This window comes from Mustela nigripes, chromosome 3, assembly GCF_022355385.1.
Source record: "Mustela nigripes isolate SB6536 chromosome 3, MUSNIG.SB6536, whole genome shotgun sequence".
Lineage (NCBI taxonomy): Eukaryota > Metazoa > Chordata > Mammalia > Carnivora > Mustelidae > Mustela > Mustela nigripes.
In genome coordinates this window covers 80,527,634-80,554,099 of record NC_081559.1, presented here as the reverse complement: position 1 = coordinate 80,554,099, position 26,466 = coordinate 80,527,634, and the positions used below count along the sequence as shown (strand labels likewise).

General features: G+C 35.8%; 1 protein-coding gene across 1 annotated transcript in view; it reads right to left on the bottom strand.

The window, feature by feature from the left end:
• The window catches only part of ITGAV (integrin subunit alpha V), a 103,174-nt gene that overhangs the window by 32,461 nt on the left and 44,247 nt on the right, over positions 1-26,466 (bottom strand). The window contains exons 3-13 of the mRNA XM_059394306.1: positions 25,434-25,525; positions 22,458-22,572; positions 17,700-17,761; positions 15,101-15,146; positions 12,023-12,148; positions 10,231-10,275; positions 9,346-9,389; positions 9,200-9,256; positions 6,723-6,775; positions 6,121-6,323; positions 1,708-1,899 (exon numbers count right to left, since the gene is read on the bottom strand). Coding sequence (XP_059250289.1) covers positions 1,708-1,899; positions 6,121-6,323; positions 6,723-6,775; positions 9,200-9,256; positions 9,346-9,389; positions 10,231-10,275; positions 12,023-12,148; positions 15,101-15,146; positions 17,700-17,761; positions 22,458-22,572; positions 25,434-25,525 — 1,035 coding nt within the window. The remainder of the gene's footprint in view (positions 1-1,707; positions 1,900-6,120; positions 6,324-6,722; positions 6,776-9,199; positions 9,257-9,345; positions 9,390-10,230; positions 10,276-12,022; positions 12,149-15,100; positions 15,147-17,699; positions 17,762-22,457; positions 22,573-25,433; positions 25,526-26,466) is intronic.

Below are 26,466 nucleotides of genomic sequence, written 5' to 3'. Positions count from 1 at the left end.
AGGAAAAAACATCATCTCAATAAGAACAAAGCAAAAAAAAGTAAAAAGAAATTCATGAAAGCAAATATATACAAAATAAATTAAAATGTTTACCCTCCCTAAAAATTAAAAATGATAAAGTAGAACAAAGTAACATTTTCCACCGATCATACAGTTTAAAGTTATTTTTAAAAAAACAATAGATGACCCTCAGTGTAGGCACAAATGTGGGGAAATGATCACTCACTCTGGTGAGCACTTAAAAAAGTTGTAAAACCTTCCTTTGGAAGAAGTGGGATTATAATTTGACAATATGTTTCAACAGACTTTTTTAAAAGTGCCTATCTTTTGCAACGTGGGGGGCTTGAGGGGTAGGAAAAGAATAAATGAAACAAGATGGGATTGGGAGGGAGACAAATCATAAGAGACTCTTAATCTCACAAAACAAACTGAGGGTTGCTGGGGGGAGGGTAGTCGGGAGAGGGTGGTGGGGTTGTGGACATTGGGGAGGGTATGTGCTATGGTGAGTGCTGCTAAGTGTGTAAACCTGGTGATTCACAGACCTGTACCCCTGGGGCTAATAATACATTACATGTTTACAAAAAAAAATTAAAAATTTTAAAAAAAAGTGCCTATTTGACACAGCAATTCTAGAATTTTATCCTAAGGAAGTAATGCCCTGGAATTACATACATGGAAGGATATAAAAGCCCAAACATAAAGTTAAATAAGATATGATGCTGACATTTGACAGAATGGGAAACATCAAATTCATGTTTAGAAGAATAATTATAATACAGGGAAACATTCCTGATTTTAAGTGAATAAAATAGGCTATTAACAGTACCTAAGGCATACTTCCATTTTGTTAAAAAACTGTATGAATGCATTGGAAAAAATGACTGAAAGATACGCTTTGCTGTATTTTCTAGAAGTTCTACAATAAATATATTGCATTAATAACCAAAAAATCTCCTGAAATAACACTAAGAGGTAAAAATCAACTTCCTATCCTACTTCTAAAAGCATGTCAACACACCTGTATATTGGGCTCATAGGAACTATTTCAACAATAAAGGTAACCAATTTTTCTGCATTATTATTTCATTTAAAGAATGGATCCATTATGATCCAGATCCATTATAATATTCCAAAGTATGTAAGAGCTAGAAAAAGGGCTTCTTTCCTGCTCAGGTGCAAACAAACAGGCAAATCTCAGGCAAATCACTTTTTCAGTCTCTTTTCTCATCCATAAAATGATATAATACAAAGATGAGCTAGTTTATACTCCTCACCAGCCTTACTGGGAAAATTAAATGAGATAATGTATTTTTTTTTTAAATCAATGATTAGTCAAGTCATAAAATTGCTAGACCATTAAAAACAAACAAACAAAAAAGACATTTAAAAGGTCAGAATGAACATTCAGCTTTTGTTTCTAGCTTCTACCAACATTTTTCCCTGACATTTCATTACAGACTTCAGGACAACAACAAAAGATGAAACTTAGAGTATACGTGTTTTATTGGAAGTTCCCAGGACGTAGAGCTGTCTTTGCTTCATTCCCCCTTCAGTGATGAGAACAGTGCCTTCAGTCTAGCAGGGGTACGAACAATACTTGAAGTATGTAATGGAAAGGACTCATAATATAAATCAAGAGAGCAATAACTAAAACTATTTCTATTAGGACTGAAAAACCTAAGAAACTATGTATTTCTAGGAAAGCACCTGGGTATCCATTTCTGTCTATATCCGTGGCTCCTTTCATGGAATAGCCAAAGCTTGGTGGCATGCTCCGGGCAGCCCACTTCCCTTCAAGGATTTGAGACGGTGCCACATTCAAGCCTGTTAATCTTCCATTGAAAATATAAACGATTCCTTTTTTGTCTTCACCCCCATATGGTGCAGCAATTGCAATATCTGTAGGACAAAAAAGAGGGGAGGGGGGATTTGGAGAGAAGGAAGAAGAAGGGGAAAAAAAGGAAAGAAGATGGACAGAGAGAAGTCTCAGTACTTATTATTTACATGGTGAAGATCTTAATACAGATAGCTTCTGCTTTCCAAACATACCATCACTTGCTTTTAGGAAGACCTACATTAGTACCTGTTTTGCTAATTGAAAGAAATCTGAAGAGGATTCGCTTTTACAAAGAAAAGCCAAAATAGCCTTCAGCGTTTGTTTTGCAATGAAACCTTCTGGAGGCTGTGCTCGCCCTGAGCTCCAACAGTGGCACCCCTAAGCTCTTGCCTGGGAAATTTACATCCAGCATCTCAGCATCAAACCACTACTGCATGGAACTATGTGAACATCTGTACTTTATCTCAACTTTTTTTTGCATCCATTAGCAAGGTGTGTCCTAAGGTATCACAAAAGCCTGAGAGAAGTTACTTTTTGGGTCTGGGAAATTTTCTGGGTCTGGACAAGTTTCCATATATTAATGATAGTTGCTTCTTTACACCACTTCTGTTTATTAAAGTTTTTTAAAGATTTTTATTTATGTATTTGAGAGAGAGAGAGAGAACACACATGAACAAGGCAGAGGAACAGAGAAAGGTGAAGCAGACCGCTGAGAAGGGAGTCATAATCAAGCACTCAATCCCATAACCCTGGGATCACTACATGAGCTAAAGACAGACACCTAACCAACTGAGCCACCCAGGTGCCCCTCTGCTTATAAAAGTTCTCTACACTTCTGGACAGCAGGGAGAAACCTATATTCACACAACCCATGTATCACAATAAATACAGATTCAAAGTTCTATAGCATATTATTTATTCAAAAGCAACAACATAATTTAAGGAGATTCAAGCAAAACTTTGTGGAAATGACACTAACTTAGAGTCAGATATTCTGGGTCTGACCTTGGATAAATCACTTAACTTTTCTGGACCTTAAAATACCTCACCCTTAAAATGGAAAGAAGGGGACATGTCAAAATGTTCATCTAAGGTTCATTCCAGCTCTCAAAATTCTACTTAATTAAGATGTACATGGTTTTTGTTTCTCGAAGCAGAAGCAGTCTAGCTTGGAAACTTGGAAGTTATGATTTCATCTCAATCTTTTATCAACTTGTATTAAGATAACACAAACTACAAGCTTGAAATTTACTAAAACAAAAGAAAGCAAATGGTCACTATGACTAGGTCGCTATGACTATTTCTAACTCTGAGATGTATTATAAATATGTCCACTCCCCTGTTTCTGCTGGTACCATCCTAGACAAGCCATTCCTATCCTTTCCCTGGACCTCTAAAGCAACCTACTGGTTCCCACTTCTGTTCTTGACCCTAAAATCCACTCTCCTCAAAGCTCCCAAAGGTTAGTATCATGTCACCTTCCTTCTGAAAATCCTTCAATTATTTCCCAAAGCATTTAAACACTACCTGATTTGTCTATTCCTTCTATCACCTCCCCACCTCCCCACGCCCTAGCTCTATCTCTCCCTCACCCTTCCTATCAATCCTGGCATTTTCCTCTGTTCCTAAACACACCAAGCTAGGTTCCATCTTCAGATTTATACTTGCTGCTCCCTCTGCCTTAACAGCTCTTGCTCCAAGGCTTTTCAAGCTTTGTTCCTTTTGTTTATCCAAATCACAGATGAAATGGTCAACTTATCAGAAAGGTTTTTTCCCTGACAATGACTCACACTGTCTAGGCACTATCACACTAACCTGCTTTTTTGTTGTTGTTTTTTTTAATCCATAGCCTTTATCATTGTCTGAATTTCCCCATTATGTGTTTATTCTATGGTTTCCCCACAAAACATAGCTTTCATAAGAGCAAGGATGTGTCCATCTTGCCTGGACAGCCCCTAGGTGACAGCCATTCCAAACTGCCTTAATTATATCTTAACATACACGAACTGTTTTCAGCCTCCTCAGTGCTGCATCCTCTGACACACTAAAGACACCTTGATCTCTCACCTTTTATGTAAGACCATTGTGCCCAGGAACATCTCAAAGGCTGTGATGACTGCATTCTAATGTTTACTTGTTTACATAAAAGTTGCCCCTAGTGATGCTAAATTCCTTAAGGGCATGAATGAGCTCTGATTTATCCTTAGAACAGTGCATGGCCTACAGTAAACACCAACTAAGAATTTATTCTTTTTTTTTTAAGTAGTATTAAATTATGTAAGACTCTTTTTACTTTTCTTAAGTTTCAAAGGGAAGCATAACTTCTAGCTTGACCTATGCATTAAGAATGTATTCATCAAAATACAATTTCCCAAAAGACAACTCCAGTGTTGAGAAATCATTTAATAAAAATTAACTTTAACTTTTCCATAGTTCTCTCATTATTTTATATATTCTAATCATCTTCTCTCTTGGCTGACATCTGTTCAATCTGGAAAGCCCTTCTTTTTTACTCAACTGACTTCTTCCTTTGATCATTCCATTTTTTATTTTCTGTGTTTTTTCCCTCTTTCTGGAGAAGTACTGACAAAAACTGCACATTATTATAGAACACAACTTTACTGTTTTGTTTTCAGTATCCCTCTTGATGATACTGAGGGTTTTCAAGGGGGTGTCAGTAGAAAGGGAGGAACAGAAGATGAATAGCATAACCAAGGGTTAATGTCATCAGGTTTGAACAAAGATAAGATCCAGGTTATAAATAACTCATTTTATATATATGAACTATATAGACATATAATCAATAATCTATAAATATATATAAATAGTTACATAAACACAGCTCATCTCATTCACAATCTACTACTTGGGACAGTAAGACTCCAGGAGAAACCTGGGAAGAACAAAATCATCCTCTACAGTATCCATCTCTAGAAGTAAAATCTGTAAGTAAAATCTCTTAAATCTTCACAAAACTTTATTATTTTTTATCTGTTGTTTATAATTGTTATATTCACAGGTAATGCATTTTGATAAAAGTACAGAAAGCAGAATGAGATGCTGGCCGGATCATGATACTGAGAAAGCTTTCTTTAAAGTGGCTGAAGTACCCTTAAGACAAAGTGACAGCAAACGTGCCCCAGATCTCCCAGAGAACCCAGAGACAAAGGTCCTGCTAGAGCAAAGAACTCATTACATCTATTCAAGATAGAAGGCACCTCAAATCTGGCCCTGTTTTCTCGGTAGTTTTATTATCAATAAGTGATAGCTTCATCTGTTCTATGCTGTTCTTTTCAAGTTCTATTTTAAACTTTACATCAGAGTTCCATTTGATTTATGTCCTCTTGGTAGTAAAGATCTTTAGGACTCTATTTTAGGAAGCAAGATGTCTCCATGAGTAGTTCTCACTAACACTGAAAACATCTAGGGTTAATCTCAGAAATGACACTTCCAAACTATCCAAGAGGCAGGAGTGGAGAGGTCTTGAAGCTTAGAAAATGTTTTCTTTTCCACTACTACTTGGAAGACACAAGTCAACTGTATTTTTGAATTCCTCTCTTTCATTTATAACTTTCTTCAAATTTTAAGGGGTATATTCCTAAATATTATCTATTATTCAAAAAACCAACCACTCAACTCTATTCTGTGATCTCCAGAGTTTTGTAATGTGTTTATTTTTTTTAAAGTTTTGATAATTTGTAACCTAGCTTTTATTCTAAAATAAAAGCCAACTTTGAGTTTTAAAGATACAGTATTAAGTGGGCATATCACAAAACAATGAGCTTATATTCCTTACTTGCCCCCATGAAGGGCGTTATAACCACCTTCAGAATTTCTTAGACTGCCACAACAAAGTTATGGCTGTAAAAATATGAATGTCCAATTAATCCTTTGAGAGATTCAATTATAGTAAACACGGCCTTGACAATGCACCCGGGTGCAGTTTTTACATTTGTATCCAAAGGGAACAGTAGAGGGCGCTGCTGCTAAGCAGGACAGAGAAAATCCCCACCTTCTACTGGGCTCCCTAAGAAGGCAGATCTCCTTTCAGAAACTTACTACTGCAAAATTCTAACTTGAGGCTATATGAATAATAACTCATGAGAATCCTTTTTCTGTTTTGAAATTTTCTCAGCTTTTGAACAAAAAAGAGCAACTGTTGTTTAACCTAGTATGTCACTGTCAATTAAACGTTTCTTTCTAGGAAGATTTGCTGGTACAAACTTCATTAGTTGAGGGAAGGCACAAAATTAGGAACCCACCGTTGCTGAATTTGATCTTACCATTGAAGCCATCCTGGTCCAGATCTCCCAAAGGTGCTATGGCACTGCCGAACCTTGCAAAGACCTCAAACCCATTCAGCTTGGTTGTTTGGAAGTCTCCGGAGGCTCTTTGCAGAGACACGGACACCTGTCCCACCTCTTGGAGTTTGCCATCAGAACCACGATCCATGAACAGAGGTGCTCCAATAAACACATCTGCATAACTAGAAGAACAAAATCTTCGTCACCAACGCAAGATCAAATTCCATCTATTAGCAATATCTTTTCTTATAAAACCCAGTTTCCCTCTTTCTGTATCTCTAATAACCAAACTGAAGCACAGAATCATTTCAAATTCAAACCTTCCTCCAACTCCTATAAGGAACCATGAGTAATTCATAAAAATTACTTTATTCCTTCATAGCAAAAAAGCTACTGAAAGTAATTATGAACAACATAGAGATTTTCCCATATTCATGATAAGGTTGCTTCAAACTGCTTCCTTAAATAGAAAAATTAGCAGGAAGGGGACAAAGAAACAGAAGAAAAAAATATTTAGTTTTAGTAAAGCACTCATAAACATGAGAGGAAAACTGTTCCTGGAAGCATCTTTTTAAACTTACTCATCACCATTAATGTCAGTGGCAGCAACAGAAAATCCAAAATATGCAGCCATCTGGATAATAAAAAGAAAATGAAATGTTTACATTTCCTCCAACTAGTTTGGACAGTTAATATCTGGGTTATTTTTTTCTCTCTGCACATAGTGTTTCAATCTTAATTTCTTTTCTTTTGTTTATACTACCAACACAATCAGGTAATGAGGCTTTTTTATGTTCCTAGATGTATGGGCGAAACATATCCCGTGTATATTATTTCAGTGTCTTCAACACATCCTACTTAAGTCCAAGTATAATAAATGCTCCTTCCCAGGGCTAATCTCCTATCTCCCTTCCTCTCCACTACCCAACAGGTGCCAGATACAGACACACTATCAGAAAGCCATACATACAGTCACAGAGAGAAGTTTAAAATGAGCCCAAGAAGTTATCAGTGGGAGTTTATGCAGTAAAGATAATAGATAATAATTATTAATAGATCATAATTGGTTCTCCCTATGTGAAATCACTCCTACTCTCAAGAAATCACTGGTGAGAGAGATACTGGAATGGCTTTGTTCTTGTCTCACGTCTCAACTGATGACTTGCCAGTGGATTTGCTATTGAATTACACACAGTAGAAATGTTTTTGGATTTATTACAGGATTATGCGTAGAGTGAAGGAATGTCCTTTCCCCCACTACAGGAGACTGGACCATCACAGACAGAACAGCCTGGCTGGAAATAAATGTGAAAAGAAAAGTTCTAGAGATAGCCCAACATGCAAAGCAAAACTAAGAGAGATAACAGTTTAAAGATGAGCTAAAGTGAGGAATGAGCCGACAAACCAAAAGAAGTAAAGTTAGCAAAGCTTCTAAAATTTGATTAATGGAGCTATCAAAAGGGAATGATACAGGAGATTCCTACATTACCTATTTGGGGTTGATTCAGTACAACTGAAGACAATGAAAGGGGCAGTCTGTATTCAATTACAGGATCAGAGCATGTGTATAAAGTATATTGTATCTGTAGTGCACTTTAATAGAATACTATTTTGGGGTCCTAATCTTGCAGGGTGCTCTGCTTGAAAGTGTAAAGAAACCAGAGCATTTACTGAGACAGTGTTATCCTAAGCACCAGGACTAAAACATTTTCATTTTATTATTACTACAACCCAATAAGGAAATTACAAGTATCCCCCTTTTTACAAATGATCCACCAGATTTACAGTGGCATATACCTTGTCCAGTGCAATAAGACTGAGAATTTAGAGCCTAATTCTGTCCTAAAGTAAAACCTATATTTTCCCCCTCCCACAAACAGCTGAGGAGGACTAAAGAAAGCTTCTGGACTGTGTACAACATGATCCAGAGACACACATGGGCATCCAACAGGAGAAGCTGCTGGAGGTCAAGAAGTCACAGCCACACAAAAGGATAACCACCGTTGTCCCAACTCTTAACAGCCATCAGCTGCAGGCCACTCTGTGCTGTGTGCCAACCCTGACTGCCACACATGAGGTTTCTGGAGATCATGAGTCTACTTCCTTATTCTATCAATCCTCTCACACAGACCAACAATCTCTACTGAACAAGAAGTGGGCTTGAAGATACAGATTTTTCCAGTACGTACTAATTTTCCCTTTGTCTTTCCTAACTTGTCATTTAATTCTCTGAGATATACAATCAAAAATGTTATAAGATGCCCCTGCAGAAAAAGTCTAGTACCTTACAGTACTATTTTTTAAAAATATTTTTAATTCAATTAATTAACATATAACGTATTATTAGTTCCAGAGGCAGAGGTCAGTGATTCATCAGTCTTATATAATTAAAAGTACTACTTTTTAACTGAAGAACTTTTTTTTAAAGATTTTATTTATTTATTTGACAGAGAGAGAGAGATCACAAGTAGGCAGAGGCAGGCAGAGGCAGGCAGAGAGAGAGGGAGAAGCAGGCTCCCTGCTCAGCAGGGCTCAATGTGGGGCTCAATCCCAGGATCCTGAGATCATGACCTGAGCCAAAAGCAGAGGCTTAACCCACTGAGCCACCCAGGCACCCTTAACTGAAGAATGTTTTTTTTCATGTACTACATGTGAAGTTTACTTATAATATCTATAATGTACACATCTGTGCCAGGTTTTGTTTTGCATCAAATAAAATTAAAAGGCATAGATCACTTCTTAAGGGAGAATTTGATGACATCAGCAAAGAAAAAGGAAGTTTTTGTGGTTTTGTGTATACAACATGTATGCGTGCAATTTCTTTATTTCCTTAAAAAGCATGCCATAATGTACAATTACTAAAGGCTCTGCTTACACAAATTACTTTGGTTAAAGGTGAATTCTTTAAAGCTTACTTTATATTTACAATACTGAATATTAAAACAATACTTATTATATAGTCAATGTAAAACATTATGATGTTATGAAGAAAAATTTCAAAACATTAGGAATGCTGATGTTAAAATGTTAAAATGAACCAAACATTTTAAAAGCATACCTGCTCACCAGTAAAATTGTATAAGGAGGACATGTTTTTCCCATCATAAATATAAACCTGTGGAGGAAAGACAAAAGCATATGAAATATAGTAAAATATAAGACAACCCAGAGGTTTTTTTTTTAGATTCCTTTTAATTTTCCTACCATTCCCAAAGTCCTCGCTGCTCTTGGAACACCTGAAACAAAGTCTGAAAAGAAAAACATGATTACTCACTTTCAAGACCAATATTGAAAACTACAGGAAGAAATGGATATATCAGAAAACCTCAAGTTCTGTTTTATTACTTCAGTAGAAAACAAATTTTAAAATCTTAAAAATTGGTACTCCAGAATAAATGACCATAGTATTTTTTAACTACAAAAATCAAATCTTTACAAAATACAGAAAGATTCTTGAGAACCCTCAGATAAATGCATGTGTGCCCTCAGGCATTTGTAATCTTATTAAAAAGAATGGCTAAGATAAAGTGACCTAAGAACAAAGAAGGCTATATCTACAGTAATGACAAATAATACAGAACAAAGTGAAATAGGGTAGAGGTGGCAGTGACACAGGAATATGGTCAAAACCAGGCAGTCTCTGACCCCTAAACTGAGCTCAGAAGGAAGATGGATGGACAGAGGATGGGGTAACAATCTTATAGGCAGAACCCAGAAAGTTACAAATTATATCTACAGAAAGAAGAAACTAAGCCCTTCCAAGAGGACTCAAACTCCTGAAAGTAAGAAGGAAGAAGCTGAAGATAAAATACATTATTAGGGGCTGGAAAGGAGCAGACCGGAAAGATACTGGGGCCCCCAGCAACCTGCTGGCTCAGTGTTCAGCAGCTGCTAGAGAAAGTTTAATATAGACCAAGCTCAAGTCATGTACTAACATCTCCCTCATTTCTATTGCTACATTATATAGCAACGTTTTCAAACTCTAACTGCTGAGGTTTTTCAATGGCACCTGTTTTTCAATGGCACCTGTTTCAGATGCTTAGTCTATGTCTTTAGAAAAGAATTAAATATAGCTTAAGTGCATCATACCATCTATGCCATCGCCATTAAAATCTCCGACAGCCACAGAATAACCTGAAGGAGGAACAAAATAAGAAACACCATCAGGGCACACACAGTTACCTACAGCATACTTGCCGAGTAGGCTTTCCCTGAAAATATTTTCAAGTAGAACAGACTCCCGAACAAGCGGTTTAATGAGCACAGACTTACTTAGACAAGGGTTTTTTTCAATAAATATATACAGTACTGTAAATGTATGTTCTTTTCCTTATGGTTTTCTTAACATTTTCTTTTCTTCTAGCTTACTTTATTTTAGGAATATATAATATTCCCACAATATGCAATATTCCTACAATGTTAATTGACTGTGTTATTGCTAAGGCTTGCAGTCAACAACAGGCAATTAATTAGGTTTTGGAGGAATCAAAAGTTATATGCAGATTTGTGAACTGCACAGGGGTTGACGCACCTAGCCCTGCACTGATCAAGGGTGAAAATAATGCCCTTAGTAATGTAATATTTTGTTCTCTAGGGGTAAAAGATTCATATGCAAATGGTAAGTGAATTTAAAGGAAACAGCTAAACATTCAAATAGTATAGCTCTATTAGAAAAATAAGACTTTTACCAATTTTACAAAGGCATCTGTTAAGAACAATAAATTTCTTATAGATATGGAGAAGAGATAGACAATTAAGATTGCCAGAGGCAGGGGGTCACAGATGAGCAAAATGCATAAAGGTGATCAAAAGGTACAAACAACTGCTTATAAATAAGTCATGAGATGTAATGAGAACAAGGTGATTTAATTAATAATACCGCATTGTATATTGGAAGTTGTAACAGTAGAATTTAAAAGTTCTCATTACAAGAAAAAAAATTCGTTAACTGTGTGTGGTGATAAATGTTAACTAGACTGACTGTGATTATTTCACAATATATAAAAATACCAAGTCATTATGTTGTATACCTAAGAGTAATATATTACAAGTCAATTATATCTCAATTTTTTTAAATGGTAAATCTGTAATTAAAGAAGAAACAAATAATAGATTTCCTCAATCAGCAAAGTACAGCTTCTGTCATATGTACTTGGTTTAATAAGAGAAGTTTAAAGGGAGGTAATAAAACTTAGTAAGTCTTAAAAACCATAGTTTAACATCATGAATAATACAGTAAACAGAAGCCTAGGAGTCAGACTGTCTGGGTTTGAATCTTAAAACAGCAATTTATTAAGTGAGTGACTTTAGGCAAGTTATTTTGCCTCTGTGCCTTAGTTTCTCTACCTACAAAATGGGAATAATAGCACTATACTTTTACAGACTTGTTGTAAAGATTAAGTCAATTAATACAAATGAAGCATTTAGAACAATGCCTAGAATATGTAAGCACACTTTAAAACTTATTTATTAGTACTGGGGTGCCTGGGTGGCTCAGTTGACTGAGCCCCAAGTTAGGCCCTGTGCTGGGCTTGGAGCCTGTTTAAGACTCTCTCTCTCTCTTTCTGCCTTGTCCCACTCCCCATTCATGCACTCTTTCTCTCAAAAAAAAAAAAAAATTAATTAAAAAATAAAAATAAATAAGTTATTTATTATTAATCATCATTGTATAAATAACCACTCTTAAATTTCAACTACTGAAATATAACCTAAGTACTCAATAACAGTCTGAAACTGTTATGTTCCTGTTCTTTATATTTTAAAAAAAAAATCGTAATCTATTTCAACATATAAGATTTTCCAGCTTAAAGTAGCATATGTGAATACAGGAAAAGGAACACTGCAACTCCAGAAAATGAATACATATTTTAGTTTTACTCACCCAAATAACTGTCATCAAAAATAGCTTGAGCAGTCCGAGTTGCTAACTGGTTATTATATTTGATGCTGTAAACTTTGGGATCATATTTAGATACGATTTCTGCCACCTGATCTGAAATGAGCTGACCTGAAAAATATATATAAAATAAGTTTCTAATGGGAATTTATGATCCAGATGATAGAAGGCACCTGCGCAGATAGCATTAGAGATGAGTATTTCTAATTCTTAAACCTTAAATAACTCTCTATAATACTAGGTCTGAAATCTAATATTTCTAAAGTCACAATTACTTCTATTCAAGATAGTTCTTAAAATTAGCCACTGCTAGTAAACAAAAGTTATGAATATAGGATTTGTCTTAATTCACAAAGAAAATCGATGTTAAAGAACTGGAATAATAAAATCAAGGGCTGTTTCCCAAAGAAATATTAGAATTTGAAAATCCATTTAAATAATTACTTTTTCTTTTATAGTAAGAATAATTGGTTCAACTTGTTTTTTTTTTCCTCCCCCCACAAATTATTTGGACACCTTTAAGAAGCCTGAATGGGTAAGCTCACTTTTCTTCACAACCTTAAGTTACCAGGTCAATAAGAAATCCAGAGCACTACACAAAAATCAGATTGTTTCCTACCCTAAGAAAGGTTGGCTAATTTATCAAATGTCATCTCCATACATAAAGAAAATAATCTCTTCATTTCTGCTGTTTTAGAAAAAATTCATAATTAATGTTTATCAGTCTGTTCCAATATGTCCACAGAATTTGAGTCATCTATAGGGTAAGAACACTTCCTGTTTGAGTCACTACTTTATGCTCTGTGCCTAAACAGTACCTAACACATAGCAAGAACTCAGTAACTATTCCTTGAATCAAAGAACATATCTGGGGCGCTTGGGTGGCTCAGTGGGTCAAGTCCCTGCTTTCGGCTTGGGTCATGATCTCAGGGTCCTGGGATTGAGCCCTGCGTTGGGCTCTCTGCTCAGTGGGGAGCCTGATTCCCCTTCTCTCTGCCTGCTGCTCTGCCTACTTGTGATCTCTCTTTCTCTCTCTGTCAATAAATAACTAAGTAAAATCTTAAAAAAAAAACACACACACAGGAAAATGCCATCATCTCTTTTGAATAAAACATTGTAATTTTATCTATTTGTACAGAGGTAATTCTGAGATCTATGGAAAAATTCATCCTGACATACTTATTAATTCAGAGTAAAACCTGCTGATTTTACTCTTATTAGAACAAAATATTCTCTGTCCAGCCCCTGAATTTTTCAATGGCACAGCCTAGACCATTTATAATAAAATACCAATCAACACAGTGTCAATTATCTCTATCAGTCCTAACTTTTAAATAGGAATAAACAGGCACTATAGAATACTCAAAGGTATTACAAGAACGAGTCATCTAGTTCAGTCAGTTAAGTGTTTACCTTCAGCTCAGGTCAAGATCCCAAGGTCCTAGGATCGAATCCTGCCTCCCTGCCTCAGCCTTCTTGCCTTGGGCTCCCTGCTCAGCGGGGAACCTGCTTCTCCCTCTCCCTCTGCCATTTCCCTTGTTTGTGCTCTCTCTCTCTCTCTTTCGAATAAATAAATAAAATTTAAAAAAAAAACAACAACTAGTCACAAAAACATGTTCACAGCTGTGTCTCCTAAAAAGGCAGTGGTAACAAGTGGTCCTGACTGAGAATCACAGAATCATCGTTGGTTCCCCGGTACTCCCAGCAGACACCTCCCTCCCCTCCACTGAATGACATAACTAGCACTGAAGAAAAAAAATAAATAAATAAAAATCCGCGATTTTTATCTTACTAGAAAGCACTAATATCTCCTATTTTAATTTTCTATGCAGTTAAGCTATTTTTGTTTTCATTTTTAAACTGTAAAACCCAAAACGGTTTTCCTACATCATTTCATTTTCCCATAGGTGTATAAATTCACTGAAATTCACATTATTCTGTTTCAGTGAGTATGTTGATCCATCTCTCACTGATTTTTCTCTCCATCTTCTCCTTTGCCACCCCTTTCAACTTTTTACTTATTCCCATTTCTCATCCCTTCTTATTTTCTTTCTTTACTATTTTTCTTCAGTAAATCTCTTCCTTTAGTTTCCTTTTCTATGAAGCAAAAGCAAGCATGGATTTTCCTACAAAAAAAGCAAGTAAGGAAACCATAGTGTCGAATACAGAAGTAAAATTCAGAATTATGAAGTATTTGCACATTAATGTAGTTATAGATTTCTTCCAAATATTGGTAATGTTTAAATATCAGAATGCCAAAAAAACAAAAGTTCTGACATTGTAAACAGCACTTCTTAGCAGAAAACAAATGTAAGAATATATGAACTAAATAAATATCCATGTGTACGTAATGATAAATGAAACTAGTAAAGCAAGTAAGCAAGTTTAGTTACCTGTTTTGAAACTGTCAACAAATAATGATCTGTTATGCATTTGTACAAATGGTAATTTTACTAGGCCTCTCAAAATGACTGAAGCAAGTGTTTTATATTTATACTAATGCCAGTTTAATTACACTCTTTTGAAACTTATAAGATCCTCAATTTCAAAAACTCCCCACACACAAAGAAATCACTCTTGATGTCAGTAATTAATGAGAAAATAACCACTTAAATATTCTAATGAGCAATTCAAAATACTTTAAAACCATGAGCTTTCAGAATGCCAAAATTTGCCTGTCATAGATCAGTTCCACACTTCCTAATGCTTACATCATAGCCTCTGGAGTACAGAGATGAAGAAGCATATGCCACAAACAAAAATAAATTGTTTTAAATTACTTTATAGATTTGCTTTATTATTTACTTTAAAAACATTGTTTATTTTCTCCTAGGAATATATATAAATATATTACAATATGCCATATATTTTATTTTCTATATATCATACTATATATAGGATACTACAGTCCTTTTAAAAAAATACTGTACAACAGATAGTGATTATACATTTAAATTATATTTTTCAATTTCTTCCTTCAAAATAATTTGAAAAATCTCAGGCATATAAGCCAAGAAAGCATTCACAATCATTGCTGAGTAATTTAAAAAAATATTAACCTACCTTGCCAATAAAAGCTACCAGGACCACCAAGAAGTACTCTATCAGCCTAGATTAAATCAATCAACAGAAAGACACGTATTTAAAAACAGGCAGTTTGAAAGTTGAAAGCAATGTAATACACATAAGAGCTATATATGCATACACATCTAACACTTAATATATATAAAAGCTATATACATATATATACATATAACAAAATCATAAATCTCAAACTCCACTAACTCATTCTCAGTAAATTTTCATTGCCCCTTTTAAAATACATTAAAATACAATACAAATAAAAAAAATAGTTATAATGATTCAATATATGAAAATACACAAACACACACACTGATTCTATAGATCTGGCTGCTTCCTATACTTGTTATGAAGGACTAATGCAAAATATTTCTGAGTTACAATAAAGACAAAAATCACTGATTATGTCTATTACATTTGTGACTACACAGGCAAATTTCCTTCCTAAAAAATCATTAAAAATTCTTTGGCTAGGGGCGCCTGGGTTGCTCAGTGGGTTAAAACCTCTGCCTTCAGGCGCCTGGGTGGCTCAGCGGGTTAAGGCCTCTGCCTTTGGCTCAGGTCATGATCGCAAGGTCCTGGGATTGAGTCCCGCACAGGGCTCTCTGCTCGACAGGGAGCCTGCTTCTCTGCCTCTCTCTGCCTACTTGTGATCTCTGTAGGTCAAATAAATAAATAAAATCTTAAAAAAAAAAACCTCTGCCTTCAGCTCAGGTCATGATCCCAGGGTCCTGGAATTGAGCCCTGCATAGGGTTCTCTGCTCAGCAGGGAGTCTGCTTCCCTTCCCCTCTCTCTGCCTGCCTCTCTGCCTACCTGTGATCTCTGTCCAACAAATAAATAAAAATCTTAAAAAAAAAAAAATTCTTTGGCTAAGGAAAAATTATTTTTCATCCTGCAGATCTACACAGAAATGAAGTTAGAAGGTAAAATTTTCAGGGTATATTATATATACGAATTACACTTGACTAGTATTTCTTGTATCTTTAACAAACTGTAAGTATCTATTTCAAGGAAACTGTGTTTAGTGTTTGAGCATATTTTGATATTTCTTCCAACTGGAGAGAAAATAGTTTTCCCCTCCAAACATACATATAGTCCTAAGATTTCAACCGACAATTTCCTGCCCTGACTATGAAAAAGATACTTCTAAATTGTCTACTTTAAAAAGATACTTTTCAGGGGCCCCTGGGTGGCGCAATGGGTTAAGCCTCTACCTTTGGCTCAGGTCATGATCTCAGGGTCCTGGGATGGAGCCCCGCATTGGGCTCTCTGCTCAGCGGGGAGCCAGCTTCCCCCTCTCTCTCTGCCTGCCTCTCTGCCTATTTATGATCTCTCTGTGTCAAATAAATAAAGAAAAATCTTATAAAAAAAAAAGATACTTTTCACAAATGAGTTGAAGAAAGCAAACAGTTAATTTAGCTACGAATATTCACGGTATGAGACTATTTCTGGGGTTACATATGCATGGGCACAGGTACAGAAAACATGGACTTTCTTTTTTGAATCAACATCTATTTGAAAATATTTCATTAAAGTTTAAAGCTAGTATTTATTAATATACTTCTTGTTTTGCTTCCTCAAATTTTGAATTTTTAGTAATTACAAGTAAATTTTGAATTATGAATCTCAAACTGAGTGATTTAAATCAATTAGGAAGTAAAGAAAGTTAACTATAATTATAGACCTAGTCTAGAAAAAACTTTTTTAGTAAAGATAAAATACAAATTTTAAAAAATAAGAAAAAGCTTTATTAATTTTCTGAATTACATAACTGTGTAGTTTCTATTGTTTTAATAAATTTAAGGCATTTTCTAAGAAGGCCATATTGAGCTTTCTAAGGATGCTCTAAATTAAATCAATATATGTAAGATTTCTCTAGGTATAATTAATATTCTCAGGCTGATATTCAAAATGTTCATATATCCCAGCCCCCCCACCCAAAAAAACCACATACACAAAAGAAAGTGATACAAAGAAAAATACTCCAGAAAATTTTCCTTTGAAAACATACACTGAACTGTTATTTTAGGAAAATGGATAAAAACTATCAACTCTAGAGAGCATACTAGCTTAGTGAAAAATACATAGAGCCACACATATGAGATTTTTTACAGTAATTAAATTGTCCAACTTTACTTGGTGCCTGTAGGCACATGATAGATGGTAAACATGCACATTTCTCAGCTTTTATGTAACAAAACTACAATTTTGTAACAGAGCTCCTACTGACAAGATTTTGTGAAAAGCCAATTCCAGTCAAACAGGAAAAACTTTAATATTATATAAATTTATCTAACTGAAAATTTTAATATTAAGTCATAGTGGTTATCTGCATTTCTGAGGAGATTATCTACTGTCCTCCATTCCCATTCTGATGTCTATTTCAAATAAGCAACATCTTTTAGGGAGAGAATAATGTAAGGCAAAGAATATCAAAATACATAGGTCATTTTTATTAGCTATTTTCCTAAAACTTGTAATAGTTATTGAGAAGCTGAAGTATTGAGCAATTAATTTTTAACAATGGTTTAGATAATGAGATAGATCTGAATCTCACTCAGTCTTAAAGTAAGAACTTACTTTGGTAAAATCAATGCTGAATCCTCCTTGACAAAATCCCTGTCCATCAGCATCAATATTTTCTAAAATAAAAAGATTAGAAATATACACAAACCCCAAAACAAATAACATAAAACAAAACACGAGAAAAATCTCTATCACTGTAACCATAAGACAGTGTACCATGAATTGGAAACATTCATTCACTCAAGCACTTAATGAGCTATTTTCACATTCTGAAAAAATTAGTATCCATTTTTATCAGCACCATTTTCTCAGATATGGCAAGAGAGATCAAAGTATCTGGAATAGTCACAAGGAAACAGAAACATCCCCTAAAATGGGAGATTTAAAACTTATTTTTAACCACAACCTACAGCAAGATTATATATCATAACCCATAAAACCCAATATTTACATGTTATATGTATATATAATAGATTCATCGATAAGACAAAATTTCACAAAACAGTATCAGTATTACCATGTACAATATATTCTGACATTTTCTATTTCATTCCATTTTTAAAAAAATTATTGGCTATGAACCACTGTTTTGAACTCATGAAACAAAGATGACTTGTGTTCTACGAGTTAAAAACTCCAATCCTAAATTGCTATTATTACCCTACAGTGTCTAGCCTATGGTCTTCACAAATCTATTACAAATACTGGTAAAGAGATACATACATTCCTAATACATACTTACCACACATACATTTTGTAGCCAACAACAATAAAAAAAACTATTAAAAACATAGCTTGGAATTTTGGGAGAAAGCCAGGCCCTAACTTAACGTAGAGCAAAGAACAAAATATGAAACTATCTTCACAACCTATTTAGAACTGCAGTCTAATGAGCGTGAACACCTTTAAACATGACACTTTCAATTATTTTCCAGATGATTAACGGACTCACTAGTTAGACTCTTTTGTAGTTACCTTTTATCTGGCAGTTTTCACAAAAGGAAACGATTTCTGGACAATTAGCCAATTCATTCAGATTAACTCTAATCATGCAAATTAACTCTAATCATGAGTAATACTGTACCTTGAATACAGGTTAGGATAAACCTGAAAACTCTCCCTTGTTTTATTTTGAGGGTAATAAGGAACAATGAAAACACTACTCTTTAGTTATCAAGGAACTCTTCTAGTCAATGTTACAATATGTAAATCATTATGCTATATAGTATTTACTAAATTTCCCACCCAAACACAGGAACCAAAAATATCTATTTTCAGTACAACTGAAAGGACAACTTCCAAAAATTTTTGTCAAATACTCTCATCAAAAATTTTGAACACATTCTAAAAACCTGGGAACTGCCCCAAGATGACACACTTAATAACTAAATTTAGATTTGTTTTAGAAAATAGCCTCAAGAGTGTAATGCTACCCCAATGTAAATTTTTCTAACCAAGAGGGAATGGGAAAATGTGTGCTGGGCTTTCCAGTATCTAGTGAATCATACTGAGGAATCCTGCTCTGACCTCAAGTCAGCCATTTATTTCCCTTATTCAAGTTGTATTCAGGGGAACTATTTCAGGCCATTTATAAAGACATCCCTTTTTGATTATCAAACCGTATATTTTTCTGCTTTATTTGGTTTCCCAGAACACGATTGTCCTTTAAAATTTTCTTAACAGGTACGTATTAAACTGAGTGTTTAAGGCAATGTAAAGAATTTTATGCTAACCACAAGCTATTTCAGTGAAGGCTTTTGTTTTCATTCCGACAGATAAATAATATTTCTCCCATTCCTCAAGCCTGACAGCATGATAAATAATATTACTGATTATGATAGTAAGAGCAGCTAATGTTTATTAAGCCCATTCCCCAAGCCACATACTGTACTAAAGTATTTTCCAAGGCATTATCTTTTAAAATCTTATGCAATCCTATGAGAGATACTATTATCATTCACGATTTATAGATAAGGAAATGAAGGCTTACAGAAATTAAGTAACTTGACCAGAGTCAGCCAGCTAGTAAGAGAGCAGGGATCTGAGCCCAGTGTGTCCACACCATTAACCTGCACTATCTCAAATCAACCATGTACTCAGAATTTCCTGAGTAAAAATCAAGGGGGAAGAAAAGGCAACTAGCTTTCAAAACAGAAAAATCTACAGACACAGCCTGATCATGGAATTGAAAGTATTGAAGTTATAGGATTTGTGGCTCTGGAACTTTTAGAGAGACACCTGGCCTATTGTGTAAAGCCATTAGGCCATAGATAGTTATGAAAAGCCAAAAGCAAATATAATTAGGACTAAGGAAATTTTTTACTGACAGTGAAGTTTCATGCCCAGGGTGTCCACAGAAGTCATGCTGAAAACAAAAGCAAACAAACAAACAAAAAGCCCCACAAACTACCAAAACAAGCCAAGTTATCAATTAACAACGCAGCCCTTCAAACTTGGCATGTAAAATCAGTCATTGTCTGCATGATTTAATGAAGCATGAAGAAAATACAAAATACAAAAACTGCACCTCTAAAGTCTGTTATCCAAATCTGTGTTTTTAACAAGGGTGAAAACAAAGGCCCAGAGTGATTAAGTAAATCACGCATAGCTACAGGAGGTTTTTGACAAAAGGTGAGAATATAACCCAGGTTCTCAGATTCCCTTTCCTGAGCACTTTTTTTTCCTGCGGTCATGTTGCCCCTTGTAATCTGGGCCTGTAGGTAACTTCATATCGCAAAGGTTACACCAAAAAGCATGCATGTACAATGATCAGGGGAAACTGAAAGCCAGATTTATTAGGAAGAAGGGCATTCACTTTGATTTTTGAAGTCATTCTTTTGTTTTTTCAAAGATTTGAGGTATTATTATTTGATCAGGGATCAACAAACTTTTTCTGTAAAGGACCAGATACTATTTTAGACTTAGGGGTTATATGGTCACTGTGGCAACCACTCAGCTCTCCCTTTATACACAGCATGTAAACAAATTGGGGCGGAGGGGGGCAGTAATCCAATAAAATTTTATTTACGAAAAGAGGCTCACAAGCCAGTTTTGTGACCTGATTTGGATGTTAAATACTTCAGAAAATAAGGCTGAAAACAACTTTACAATTTCTGTGCCGATATGTAAAATTTCTGTGTCTAAACCAAACAAACAGATCAGGCTCTCTGCTCAGCAGGGAGCCTGCTTCCTCCTCTCTCTCTGCCTACTTGTGATCTCTGTCTGTCAAATAAATAAATAAAATCTTAAAAAAAAAAACAAAACTACTCACTACTATAAGATCTGGGAAAAAAATTACTTGTAATCATCCTAATCTCAGTTCCCACACCTACCATGTGTGAATAAGGGTGATTTTTGTAGGTCAGTCCATCATGTAAGTGGGAAGTTACAAACCTGGCATGCAAGAGTTAGCTCATTCCTCATAGCTATAAGATTATCTTTTCATAACAGGAACATCTTTGCAATACAGCAAAACATGAATTTAGTTCTCGCATGTTCCACATACCACAAAGACAGGAGTCCTGTGACCAAGACAGCAACACAAAGGTGATGATACAGATGACATCAAGCACTGAGTGTAGGGCTGCCAGCCTCCTCTGGTCTGTATGCTTTCTGGCCTATCCTCATAAATAATGCAGTTCTGGAGGTATCATTCTTTTGATGTGTACCTCTCACTTACAACAAATAGGGTAAAGTTGGTGGATTAAGAAGTAAGTGTTAATAAAAATCATTTGCAATTTCCTGAAGGTTTAAGTGCTTAGAATTTTGAAGACTGAAAAATTCCTTTGGCCTGGTGTCCTAAGTCAACTAACATGGAAAAAAAAGAATTTTAGCACTAACAGTCTTACATGTTGTACTTTTATTATTAATTCCCTCTACCAAACTATCTGGTGACCAATGGAACAAAGAAAAGTATCAGTCTAAGGTGGCTCAGTAGGCTAAGCATCTGGCTTCAGCTCAGGTCTGAATCTCAGGGTCCTGTGATCAAGCCCCACATAGCTTAGTGGGGAGTCTGCTTCTCCCTCTGCCTCTCTCCCCTGCTCGTGCTCTTTCTCTCTCTTTTTGTCTCTAATAAATAAATAAAATCTTAAAAAAAAAAAAAAAAGAACTGGAATCTCCATTGGAAAAGCACTATCAAAACTATAAGTGCTCAAAATCACCTTTAATCAAAATATGAATTTCATATGAAATTTCAAATAATATTAGACAACAAAGTGAGATCTTTTCAACCATCAAAAGAGGAGTAAGCTTGATAAAAGATGAACAGAGAAACTCTGATTTAAAAGAAAGAAAATTCAGGAACGCTTGGCTGATTCAGTCGGTAGAGCATATGACTACTGATCTTGCTGTTGTGAGTTTAAGCCCCAGGTTGGGTGTAAAGATTATTTAAAAGAAAATCTTTCAAAAAAAATTTTTAATAAAAAAAAAAAATTAATGGAGGAAAACTCCAACATAGGAGTCCTGAGCTCAATGCTTCACCTTTCTATATAAACTCTGGCTCTTTTTAAAGACTTTTTTTTTTTTTTTTTTAACATTTAACACCATTATTAATATAAAACTCTAGTTCTTATGAAATTGCCCTGTGGAGTTTTCCTAAAAAGGAAGGTACCCAGGCCTGACAGAGGATCTATTGCATCAGAATCTTTTATATAGGAGTCCCACATCTATGTTAGAGAAGCTCAATGGAACATCTTTTGGCTCACACACAATATATCTACAATTTTTAATACACACACACACACACACACACACACGTAACAAAGTAGGCTTCCCAACCCTCTTTTAAAAGCTGGTACAACTTCCTACACATACTTGATCTACATGGGGCATACTCCACAGTCTTGGTTCCATACTGAAGAAAACATGTTCCAACAGGCTCTCTCTCCTGTTTCATTTCAGTCCTCCAGTGGTAGAGCGGGGCACAGGCCTAAAATCAAAAGGGATAGTCCACAACATAAAAATTCCCTGAAAAACTGAGCATTTCAGACAATCTGTATTACTCTAGAATTCAAAAACACTTTCTAAGCATTAATAAAAATTAATCAAACTTGTCTTATACCAAGAATTCCTTATTACCACAGTGGATACAGATTTAAAAAGTACTTTCCTCACATATTCCTTTTCAAAATAGTTACCAAAACTATTTCATATAGCATTTATCTTGATATTATGCACTAGGCTGATGGTCACAAATCAAGTTAATGTTTTAACTAAATAACATTCTCATGCATGTAGAATATACCCTGAAGTTATAAAGCAAGTAATTTGTTATTAAGAAAAAATAGGGATGCCTGGGTGGCTCAGTCATTAAACATCTGCCTTTGGCTCAGGTCACAATCTCAGGGTCCTGAAATCAAGTCCCACATTGGGCTCCCTGCTCAGTGGGGAGTGTACTTCTCCCTCTCACTCTGCCTGCTGCTCCCCCTGCTTGTGTGTGCACTCTCTCTTTGTCTGGAAAATGAATAAATAAAATCTTAAAAAAAAAAAAAAAAGAAAGAAACAAAGAAAAAGAAAAAGAAGAAAGACTTCAGAGTGCTTATTTTACCTCCTTTCCAAATAATGACCTTTTTGTTTTTGGTGTTACAGATTTTAACATCATGTACAAGCAGTGAAATAATGCGTATTTTAATAACATAGTAATTTACCAAAATGAACATTTAACTTGCTGGAAAAAGGTTCAATTAACTCTTTGTAATACTCTTTTGAAGCAAAACATTAACACAAACACTGCAGAAATTTATAGCAGGTTATTTTATATCTACCTTGAAAAAGGTGAAAGGAGACAATTATTGCTACTTCTCTACATGAACTTGATGTTTCACATACACAGATTATTTATTTGCTCCTCCTGCTTATGTCTGCTTCTGTGCTTTCTGCCTAGAGTGCCCCCACTCTCAACCCCATCCTTCATTTCCAACTGGACACATCCATTAAAACTCCTTTGAAATTGCAGCTCCTAGACGAATTCTTTCCTAATGCCCCACAACTGGATTTTTAAAAGCAGAAATGAAAACAATGCAGATAATTAAAACAAGGAAAGGCTTTCTGAGGAAGTGAAATGAAAGCTGAAATCAGAATGACAAAGGAGTTGGCCAAGTGAACATCAACAAGATGAGCATAAGACCGGCAGAGGGAACAAAAACACTGTGATACTAACTGCACTGACCAGTCATCTGGAAGGAACAAAGACCAGTCTAGCTAAAGCGTGTGAGGTGGCATGAGAAGAGCCACTGACCGGATTATGGAGGTGCTCCTAAACCAGAAGCAGCAGGGATTTGTCCTCTGAGAGTGATAGAAAATCACTTAACTGTTTTAATCAAGAAGATGAAATGCTCTGATTCCCTCTGGTCCTCCCATGGAGAATGGATTGCAGTTGAGGCAGGAAAGGAAGCAGAAAGAGGAGGAGAGCCTCTGCCATAACCCAGGCAGGCAATGGCGGTGGCTGCATACAGGGTGGAAATAGTGCAGGTGAGGACTTACTGATGGATGTGGAATATATTCCCAAAGCCAAACTGATAGGGCTTGCTGGTGGATGAGGTGGAGAGTCATGCCTCTAAACGAGGTGGGAAGGTTTTATATGGAAACAGTTATCTTTGTATTTTTCCTTTTTTAATTGTTATTTATTTATGTATTTATTTTATTTCAGAGAGAGAGAGACAGAACACAAGCAGGGCGGGTTGCAGAGGGAGAGAGAGAAGCAGGCTCTCCACTGAGCAGGAAGCCTGACACAGGCCTGATCCCAGCATCCTAAGACCACAACTTGAGTCAAAGGCAGATGCCCAACTGACTGAGCCACCCAGGTATCCCTGTGTTTTTTTTTCTTTTTGATAGTGGGTAAAAAGAGTTCTATTTTGGCCATGTTCATTTTCAGTAATATACAAGATATCCAAATGGAAATGCCACACAGCTAGTTTGGAAATACGACTCTGAGGAAATATGACTCTGAAAATCCAAGGAGAATTAAGAGCTAGAATGATAGATTTAGGGATTATGACATATGGGTTCTATTAATAGCCATGAGACAGGATAGGAACAGACAGCTAAAAGGTGTAGTTAGAGAAGACAGGGGTCCAGAACACAGCCTGGGAATAACCCAACATCTAGAGACTGAGCAAAAAGGAGGCTGCAAGAAGCAGGCAACTGAATGAGAGAAAACCAGGAAAATACAGTGCTCCAGAAGCCAAGGGAAGAAAAGCATTTCAAAAAAATGGGCTAACTGACCTCAGTGAATGGTGTTAAGAGGACAAGAAACATAAGAAAACACCGATTTCAGTGACCTGAGAGCCAAGGTGACTTTGGCCGTGCCTGCCTGAGCCCGACTACAGTGGTTGGGAAGAGAACGTGAAGAAGGTAGAGATGGTGACTGTAGAAAAGACTTTCAAAAAGTTTCTGAAAAGAGGAGCAACGTAATGAAGCACGGCAGTGGAGACGAGGCAAAGGGAACACTGCTGTGTTTTTAAAGAGAGGAGGTGTTCGTGTGTTTGATGAATCATAACCCACCAGTCCTAAACCTGGCTGGAGAGAAACATACTGATGGGAAGCATCAACAGGGCCAGGAGAAAGGAACAAGGTAGGCATGAAGGTGGAAAGGAGCAGAACCCAAGTCTCTGAAGGGCGGTATAGATGGGATCCGCAGACAGGATGACCTTGGATCAGAGCTATCTTATCTCATCTTGCACTGTGCTCCAGAACACACTGAGTTTTAATATCAGCTTTCAAACATAAAATCTTCGGTGTATCCACATAAATCGACAAACCCACCTATGAGGAAATAACCAAAAGACTTACCAAAATTTTGTCCTGTTTTGATCTCACAGATGCTCCAAACCACTGGTGAGACTTAAACTCCAAAGGATCATCCTTAGCAAAATCTCTATTGCCTAAGAAAAATATTGTGAGGGGTGAGAAACAAAATATATATTCTTAGTAAAACAGTTTATTTCAATCCGGCCAGGTGTACAAACAGTGTGCCTTTCATTAATCAAATTCCACATCAGCTTTTATCTCACGTACTTTATGAATGTCCAAAACTTTCAACTAATCAAAAAACGAAACACAGGATGACTGTAAGTGTCTCAGGGTTACTATTAACCCATATTAACTATTACAATGTAGATGTGAAAAAGTAATAGTAAAGTTTCCCAACTAATAATTATCAGATAATTAACTATTATACAAATACTTATAGTCACCTACTGTATTCGCCCAAATTCTGCGATATAAAGATATTTATGAAAACAAAAGTCTACTGCCGAGATGCCTGCCTGGGTGGCTCATTCAGTTAAATGACTGCCTTCAGGTCAAGTAATGATCCCAGGGTCCTGGTATCAAGTCCCACATATGGCTCCTTGCTCAACGGTGAGCCTGCTTCTCCCTCTGCCTGATGCTCCCCCTGCTTGTGTGTGCACACTCGCTCGCTCTCTTTCTCTCTCTCTCTCTGACAAATAAAATCTTTAAGAAAAAAAAAGGCTCCTTTATAAAACACCAGTAGCAAAAGACTAAAGTAAAAGACTGAGACAGTGCAAATGACATTATAACACAGGAGTTAGAACCAGAAGACATGACTCGGCTGGTGGAAAAAGGAATTAAATTTGACACATGCAAATATTTACTTTCAGTTTACATTATTGAGAAAATTATTTCCAACCTACCAGCCACTCATGTAAAGCACTTATAAAAAAGAAAGAAAAGAAAAAAGAAACAGATAAAAGAGAAAAGAGAATGGACGAGAAGATAGGGGAGGGGAGGGGAAGGGAGAGGAGTGGAGAGGCTTTTTGTTTTGGGGGGTTTTTTTGAATTTCTAAAATGAGCATTTATTTCA